Below are 9,318 nucleotides of genomic sequence, written 5' to 3' on the forward strand. Positions count from 1 at the left end.
ATGTGTATTTAAGCAAGCACCCTAGGGATTTGGATACAAGCAGCCCTAACACCAATCTTGCAGACTGACAAGCACCAGAAGACGGGCCCTGTCGACTGCTGCTGATGGGGCAGAGTGGGCAGGTCCCCACCGCAGGCGGTAGGCTCAGTTCTCGAAATCTTAACAGACATGCTCGCACCGCAGTGCAAGGATTCATGCACAGAATGGTCACTGCAGTGTTACCCATGGGAGTCCTGATAACAAGAAACGAGCCTAAACATCCAACACCACGGGGATAAGTAAGCGACATTCCTGTATCATCACGTATTTCAGGGCCATCGAGCGGAACGCTCACAGGAATAATACCGAGCAATGAGAAGCAAGCAAGCTTGAGGACCTGCTAGAACCTAATGGAGCCCGGAAACGCTGAATTCAGATACAGAAGGAAGGTAGCCGAGACAGCGCCAGGGCTGCTGGGGGGACGAGGGTTAGCGTTTGTTGGGGACAGTCTCCGTTTGGGAGGACAAAGCAGCGTGGAGATGGATGGTGATGGTGGGGACGGCTGCGTAACTGTCACCATGCTCAATGCCTCTGAACTGCAGATTTAAAAATGGTTGAGATGGTAAGCTTTGTTTCCTAGACTCCAGCACAATTCAAATAGAAGAGGGTGCACCTGTGGGACCGGAGCAGAAGGTAACGGGTCAGCACGCCGTGCAGAAGTGTGGATGCGCAATTCCATTTTTATAAGAAAACTGCTATCCTCGTGTGTCTGCACACGTGTGCAGAGAAACATCTAGAAAGCTACATACCTATTAACAGTGGTTACCCTGGGAGTGTGCCAGGTGACTTACTTTATGGACTCTGTTTGACTGAGGTCACAATGACAAAACAAGCTTGCAGAGTGACATGGCGTTTGCCTCCAGAGAGGCACAACGGGATCCGCATCTGCCGCGTGGTTGGTAGCACCCGCCCTCTGAGCGGTCACAGTCACTGGCTGTGAGACTGCACAGCCACCAGGCAGGGGATGTGCTTCCACCTGAAGGCAGCTGTACAAAGTGACTGCTTGGCATCAAATCTCTCTCAGCTCCTGAAATCGAGTAAAACTTAAACACATCACCAAAGACTCATGAGTGGAATTTTTAAAAAGATTTTTATTGGTTTGAGAGTGTGATCGAGCGCACGCACACAAGTGGGGGAGGGGCAGAGGGAGAGGGATCTGAAGCAGACTCTCCGCTGAGCACAGAGCCCGATGTGGGGCTTGATCCCACGACCTGAGCCGACAGTCAGTCACTTACCCATCTGTGCCACCCAGGCTCCCCTCATAATTTTTTTTTTTTAAGATTTTATTTATTTGAGAGAGAGAGAGAATGAGAGATAGAGAGCACGAGAGGGAAGAGGGTCAGAGGGAGAAGCAGACTCCCTGCTGAGCAGGGAGCCCGATGTGGGACTCGATCCCGGGACTCCAGGATCATGACCTGAGCCGAAGGCAGTCGCTTAACCAACTGAGCCACCCAGGCGCCCCATAATTTTTGATTAAGAAGAATACGGTCAGAGTGTGAACATGCTCCAGATACGGACTCTCATGGCCGCTGGGTGAAGACTGCCTACCACCCAGGAGTGAGCGACCCAAGCGTCAGATAAACTGTGTGTCACCTACACGGCCCTTTATAAAAGAAGGATTTACTTGCTTCTAAGACTGTCAGACTCTAAATCTGTCTTTAAGTAGAAGGTTCTAGGCAGAGGTGGAGGCGCTCACTGGTCTTTGAAGCTGGCCTTTCTCTTTTCCACAAATGCGGTCATCCCTTCTTTCTGGTCTTCCTGTGGGAAAGGGAAAACAGGCACGGATAGACGTTCATGTTTTCCTCTGGAGTCAAGGTGTGGGGCTCTGCCTGTCTCTGTGGTTTGCTCACAGTCTGTGGGTTCCTCTGAAACTCAGATTTCACAGAGTGGAGGAGCTCAGGGAGGGAGGGTCCTGCATCAGGACTACCTGGAAACTTGGGAATGGCCTGGATTCCCTGACCACTTAGGGTTGGCCTGGAAATGACATTTTTATATGCCGCCCCCCCCCGCCTCCCAGCCCCTAGGTGTGATCATTCAGAAACCACTAATTTGTGTGTCAAATAAACTGTCACCCACAGAGAACCTCAGATGCACCTGTTTGGTTCATTCACTAATTCATCGCCTGCATGTGTGCATATATACACAAACACACCTTCACTTCCTCAAGAGCCAAAGTCATTTCTTAATCTCTCTTTCATGAAACACCTACACATGACTATCCGATACTGAGAGATGGGTTTTAATGACTTACAAGAAGGACTCCCTTTCAGTGACTGTCAAATCCTAGAAAACATTGATCTGAAGCTTCAGATTGCAGTATTAGAATACATTCGAACTCCATTCCAAGTAACTGGAATGATGCAGAAAATTATGGGCAGATACACTGCATTTAAATACAGGAGCTTGCTGTTTAAAGGTGCGATTCATCAGACCTTTTGTAATAGGAAGTCACCCTTCACACTTGTGAACTTCTACACACTGTACTCATTTGCAAAAATCATGCTCGTGGACGGGACACATCGGATCCAGCTACAGGGAAAGCGAACAGTTTGACCAAAGAGAAATGCTATTTAATGAAAAAACCTAGAAGGAAATTCCCAGTGATTTCTACAGCTGGACCATGTGTGTCTCCACTGAATGTTTACTCACGGTAGCGAAAGTTGAATAGAAGAGCTTCTTCTCCAGCTTGTTTCCCTCTGTTAATGTCATTTCAAAAGCTGAAAAAGAGAACCCTGAAGTTATGAACTCAGGTGTTAGATGTGGGAACATGCAACTTTTTTTATGGTGATAGGAAACACTCCCCACTGACCCACATCAACCTTAATTTCGTTGTGATTTAGACCACAGCCTGGGAAGCACCCCCGTCTCAATGCCCCACCCCGGCTGAGATGCCAGCAGAGCAACCTACTCGGAGCTTCACCGCTGGTGGCCCCAAGAAGAGAGGCACGAGGAACTGAATAAAGGCCAACTCTGTCCAATCACAAGAGGATTTGAGAACCTGCAGAACTACATATATTTTATTACTTTCTGTTTTCTTTAAAGATTTTATTTTGAGAGAGAGAACACGTGTGTGCATGAGCAGGGGGAGGGCTGAGAGAGAGGAAGAGCTCACAAGCAGATACCCGGCTGAGTGCAGAGCCGGACATGGAGCTCAATCCCACAACCCTGAGACCACCACCTGAGCCAAAACCAAGAGCAGGATGCTCAACGGACTGAGCTACCCAGGCACCCCAGAATTAAATATGTTTTAAAAAGCATAAAAATTAAGAATGAAAACCTGAAAAAGGAACACTGTGCCAGAACAGAGTCCCGGGTGGTAAGAATACCACTGCTCCGGGCCGTCCTTCCAGTGAAGGTGAAGCATCTTCCCTGGGTGAGCAGCTGGGGTGATGGCACGTGCCTCTGACCGTGGCCTCACTGGCCCTGTGCACGAACAGCAGTGTCCACCTCTTAAGCGAGTGCTACCTGCTCACCCTTGTGGCCACGTCACAAACAACAGCTCAGCCAACTAAGGCCGGCAGCAGCCCAGGGGCCTTGACCGCCTCCCTGCAGAAGAGCACACAGACCTGACGCAGCTCAGCTATCCTGGGCTCACGGCCTTCTCAACAGGCAGCACTGGGCAGTATTACCCCAATGCTGAGCACAACACGCTACATTAAGACTCAAGAAATTCTCAGGAGGGCTTGGAGCTGCTTTGCCTGTATAGAGGACGGAGAGTCCAGAGCAACCAGGAGCAGCGTGAACTGTCCCCAGTTCACGCTGGTGTCCCGTGAGTCTGTGCGGCCACCAGGCTGCAGGCACAACTGCTGGCCGAGAGGAGCATCTTCCACCAGGTTCCAGGAGGCGAGCCGGGCTTCTCAGGAGCCAGACTGGCTTTGCCTAAGGGACTGCCCTGCCCTTCCCAACCGTTTCCCTGCACCCCAGTGCCTGTCACTCTTGTCCCTCAGGCCGGCTCCTTTCTTGGGTCCTGATACCAAGGACAACTCAGAACATTTCAGGAGAATCTGTGAGCCAGCAACCAAAGACTGGGACGCTACAAAGAGCCAGAATCCCAATGTTAAGAATCCTCCCAATTTCTGTCCAGGGAGGCTTAAAATGCATCATTTAGAACCACGGCTCCCAGCCCTCCGAAATCTCCTCCCGGCAGAACCCCTACCTGCGTTCACGGATTCTTTGGCCATTGCTGCTACGATTTTAGAATTGCTGGCAATTTTCTCTGCACACTGGATGGCTTCTTCGACCAGTCTCTCCACAGGAAAGATTTTGCTTACGAGACCTAAAACACAAACAGGTGAATAGCAAACAGCAATGGCTGTGCTTCTCTGAGTCACAAGACCACTCCTAGAGCTGGGGTGTTCTGGGGGCCAAGAGGGCTGCGGGGGTGCAGGGTCCACACCACCCCTGAGGCGGGGCCACAAGGCTCCTACAGACACACCAAAAGGGAGGGAGAGTGGGTCACCTGGGGCAGGGAGAGGGTGTGCCTGCGAGGGTCTTGGAGAGCCCCCACTGCTGACGCTGGGCTTGGGAAAAAAGATGGTTTTGACTCTTGAAGCTGATATACACTTCAGTTACTCTTGTACGTGTGGCATTCCAAATAAAGGCAGTTGTCCCCCGGGTTCTCAGGACACCTGAAGTCAACGTGCTGATCGCCCATGGGCACACCTGGATGCAGCCCCCTTCTTCCCATCTCCACTCAGCTCCCCGTGAGGGTGGCTCCGTGGGGCAGCCCTGGCCCACACCTGCTTGCTTGGCGTCCTGGGCAGAGATCCGGTCACCAGTGAGAATCATCTCCATGGCCAGTGACTTTCCAACAGCGCGGGTCAGTCTCTGGGTGCCCCCTGCACCTGCAGGGGCGGAGGGCTACCGGTCATAGTTGGCTCACGGCCAGCGCATGCCCAGATGCCAGACACACTTCCAGCAAGTTACGAGGGATGAAGATGGGGCCCCTTGGGTGGGGCAGGTGGACAGAAAGGAGGTAACCCAAGAAACCTCAGGAGAGGCTCCTTTCCATACTCGGGCCCTATGCCCAGCACATCGGGTCCCCTGCAGCTCAGACCCTGGCCCAGCTCAACCTGGAGGGCAGCTGGGGTGGCCTCCGAGTGTTGCCTGCTCCCCTCAGGGTCTGACGCGAGAGCAAGGCTTCTGCCTCCCAGGCCGCTCTGAGTGTGGTCTTCTGTCCCAGTGCCTCCACACGCCTTGTTCATCCTCCTGCTCACCTGACGCTCTGCAGCTGAACCGAGAGTGGTCTACCCTGTTGTCCGGCCCACAGTGAACCCCGGGCTGCCAGGGTGAGCCAAGGGGACCACCTAATGGAGACACCCGCAGTCCAACAGACTCAGGTGCTGCCTCAATTAAGCAGAGGCCTTGGGCACTGGGATGGAAAGAGCCCAGCAGAGAGCAGAGGTCATATAGGGCTTTGCTCGCCCTCAGCCGACCCCAGACACCCTCTCCTGACCTGACAGCTGCTCAGCAGATGCCCTCGGCTCCAGGCTCTACATGCAGGGCAGAGACTTGTGGGGCCATAAGCCTGAAGCTCTCATCAGGTGGCCCCCCGGGACACAAAGGAGTCACTGTTTGCCCATGGCTCCCGTCACCCTCCACGTGGGGGAGGAATCCCCGCTCTGCTGAACTTAGGGTCACAAGCAGGAATCACTGCAGTTATAGTGTGGTATGTGGCCAGCATTTCCTAATAGCGTCTGACAAAGGATCTGGCGGTCATCAGAGGAGCCTGAAGAGACCCAAGGCCCCCAGGGCCATTCTCTGAGTGCCGCTGTGCCCCTGGGGCTTAGTGTGCTGGTCAGCAGAGGGAGCAATGGGCATAGCCAGGTGGCCACCAGCCAGGACTCATATCACAGCCGGGACCCCTTGTCAGATGTAAGCTACACACTTTTGTCTATTACTGGAAAAGCCGATAAGCTCCTGAGGTGTGGGGAGATTCTGGAGAATTACCTGGAGAGTTTAGGCTATAGAGATGTCATCACTCTTTACCTGGGATGGTTCCCAGTAGGATTTCTGGCTGTGCAAACTGGGCTTTTTCTCCAGCATAAATAATGTCACACATCATAGCGAGTTCGCAGCCGCCACCAAGCTGCAAAACACGAGGCGCCGCCAGGGGACCCAGTCAGAAATTTACTCCATTTGCTTATTTAAATTTCCCGTCAAAATGAACATGGCCCAGGGTGTAGCAAAGATTAAAAGAGATGCAAAGTTTTAAGTTAGTTACAATTGGCTGATGCTGGCGACCTCCCTCTGAGAAGGACCCTACAGCAAGCTCTTTCAGCTTTGGGGTCCCACAGTCTCTGCTCTGCTGTGGGGGCTCGAGAGCAGCCAGAGAGAGTCTGTGAACCAGCAGGCTGGACTGTGGTCCCAGTGAACATGACTGGCTGACCTCGCCTTACCCACAGGGAGCTTTATTAAGTGATCACGAGCTGAGCTGCCCACACTGCTTCACTACCACCGGCCCCAGTGCCCATGAGTGTCCTTGTGCCCAGAGACCCAGACACCACGCAGAGGACACCGAGCTCTCGAGGGTGGCAGAAGAGGTCAGCCTACAGGTGCAGAGCAGGCTGGAACCACTGAAAACCATACAGAAAAGCCAACGTGTGGCCTCCAGCCTAGCAGAGGGGAGACGTTCCCAGGAGTCACAGGGACCGCGGGAGGGCTGAGCATGGGAGAGCTGGCAGCGGAACACCCGCTAACGAAAGCTGGTGCTACAGCACCTCCTCTCCGCACATCCTGGATCTGTGGTGTTGCTCGGCAGGAACGGTGTGGCTGTAACTAAACTCCAGCCTTTTCAGAATAAAAATAGGTTATCTGATGCCTCCCAGTGTGCTGAGAAGAGATTTGGTCTGACACTCACAGCGTAGCCATTGACAGCAGCTATGATCGGCTTCTTGGCCTGGGCAAGTCGGTCCCAGTGGCTCAAGAACTTCCCAGAGTAACAGTCCTGGAACGTTTGGTTCTGCATCTCCTTGATATCAGCTCCAGCTGGGGGTGGAAACGAGTCCCAGTTACTAGAGAGCAGAGACCCCACTATTGCTGCACCCCCAAACCAGCACGGAGCTATGAGTGTGCACTGTGTGTAGGCACTGGGGGCTGCTGGGAATGGTTGACACAGGGCCCCATGCTTAAGGGGCCTGTGAGGTGCTGGCCATCTGGACAGAGTAGGGCAGCAGGGATGGTGGCAACGTGCCATGCTATGTGTTGATGGAGGTGATGCGGAGGGAAACAGATGCAAGCTGGATTGGGAAGGCTAGGCTTATTCATCAGTCACTTAAGTGCTTGACACACCCAAAACCTAACTGTCAAGGACCCGAATCACTCTGAATAATCTTATTTTGCTGGCAGAGCATGCGTGAACGTTAAACAGGCAGAGCGGCTCTCTGAGAAGTACCTGTGTCTTTTTACACTAGGTTTAAGTAAACCCCAAGTTGTCCTAACTCTTCTGACGCTACCATGCAGGTGTAAGTCTGTTCACAATGCCACATGCCGCAGTCAGACCGCACCTCGCACACCTGGGCAACTGCTGCCATGCTGCCCACACACCTGCAAAGGCCTTCTCCCCACCCGTGACAACGATGGCCCCCACAGCCGGATCCTCCTCGAAGGCCTCCAGGGCCTGGTTGAGCTCCGTGATCAGGCCGTTGCAGAGTGCGTTGAGTGCTTTGGGGCGGTTCAGTTGGATGAAGCCCACGCTGCTGTTCTTGCCCTTCTTTTCTGCGATGATGTACTGAAAGTCAGCACCTGGGGGAAGAAGGGATTTCCATTCGTGTAGGCATCAGACCCGTCGTGGGCAGAGTGACCCCGACACGTCCGCTGCCCAGTCCTCGGGCAGCAGCACACAGCTCTCAGCCTCATGGTGGCCAGTGCACCACTCTCTACCTCCACAGAAGTTTGAACATTTCCCAGAACCTGCACTACAGACACCCTGTGATTCATCAGAAACAAGGGATGGGGAAATAGGCTCCTTCCAGAAACACCAGCTGGGTGAGGGAGCAGAGCGGCAGGCACACCACGGGCCAGAGGGCAGGCTGCTGACCCGGGGCGGGGGGAGGGTCAGTATGGCCGGGAGAGAAAGAAGGCTAACCTCAGAAGCCGCAGGTCTGTGTGTCTGCGAACACCCCGGGGGTTTGGTGGGAGTAACGGGCGAGATGCTTAGCAGCAGGGTGTCTGCAGCCCAGGGAGTGATTGCTGGTGGCAGGTCAGGACCCGAGGAAGCGGGTCAGCAAAGGGAACTCAGGGTAAAATCAACGTGCTCCGGTAGCGGGGCAGGAAGTGGATACCCGGGTGAGGGTTAGGGTGCAGGGCCTCCATGCCCCGGCGCAGGGAGGGACAGGGCCCGGAGTGCCTCGGGAGCACTGCGGCCCTGACTGAGGGCCCTGACCCGCGTGGAGGGCACGCCCGGCTGGCTGCGGGACGCAGAGTCTGAAGAGCAGACTTGGGAAAAGCCGCGGATGCGGGCAGGCCTGCGCGGGCGGCGCTGCCGTTCGGAGCACGCGGCCGTGCCCACCCCGGAGGCCCCGAGCGCACGTCCTCTGAGTCCCGTAAACCCTGCACCATTTCACCACCGACAACCAGACGGAAATGGCCAGAGGTCTTAGCGCTTCGTCAGGAGTCCCACCAACTGAGGGGCCCCCGGTAACCGCAGAGACCAGCGAACCGAGGCAGCAGGTGCTGCGAGCGCGGCCGGACGGCAGAGGGGCGGGGCCGGGCCCTGCGTGCACGGGGGGGCGCCGACGGGATCGGGGGCGCCGGAGCGGGGGCCGGGAGGCACGGGGCTTCCAGGGACGGCCAGGGTCGGGCCCCGGAGGGAGGTCCGGGAGTCCCGGGGCGGCCGCGGTGCCGGCCTCCCACGCGCCCTAAGTCCCGTACTCACCCGAGACGAAGGGGCGCAAGGCCGTGCAGCCGGGCCGGGGACGCGGCGGGCAGCGGACGCGGGGCAGCAGGGCGCGCAGGGCAGCCATGGCGCTGTGGGGACGGCTGGCCCCGCCCCGCGGAGCCGCCCCCGGCTGCACCAGTCAGGGCCCGGCCCGCCTCCGGTCCGGCGTCGCGAGACGGCGCAGGCATCGCGAGACCAGCGGGCCCCGGAAGGGGGCGTGGCGAGGTGGGGGCGGGGCCGAGGGTCCCGGAGCCCAAGGAGGCTGGCGGGGGGCGGGGGGGGAGCGGGGCTCCGAGTGTCGGCCTTGTGGCGTGCCCCCAGCCCTATGCCGGTCGTCGATGACCCTGAGCCGTGGGGCGGCAGCCCGGAAGGCCCCGGAGGGCAGGCTTGCCGCGTCCAGC

At 56.1% G+C, this 9,318-nt stretch overlaps 1 protein-coding gene across 1 annotated transcript; it reads right to left on the reverse strand.

The window, feature by feature from the left end:
* Positions 1–1,381: 1,381 nt before the first annotated feature.
* Positions 1,382–9,065, reverse strand: ECHS1 (enoyl-CoA hydratase, short chain 1). Its single transcript, XM_027597049.1, has 8 exons — positions 8,915–9,065; positions 7,585–7,782; positions 6,899–7,026; positions 6,028–6,127; positions 4,779–4,883; positions 4,196–4,315; positions 2,689–2,756; positions 1,382–1,797 (listed from the first exon to the last, which is right to left on the reverse strand). Exons 1-8 carry the CDS (start codon positions 9,000–9,002, stop codon positions 1,732–1,734), a joined length of 873 nt encoding a protein of 290 aa, XP_027452850.1. The 5' UTR covers positions 9,003–9,065; the 3' UTR covers positions 1,382–1,731.
* Positions 9,066–9,318: the final 253 nt, after the last annotated feature.

This window comes from Zalophus californianus, chromosome 15, assembly GCF_009762305.2.
Source record: "Zalophus californianus isolate mZalCal1 chromosome 15, mZalCal1.pri.v2, whole genome shotgun sequence".
Lineage (NCBI taxonomy): Eukaryota > Metazoa > Chordata > Mammalia > Carnivora > Otariidae > Zalophus > Zalophus californianus.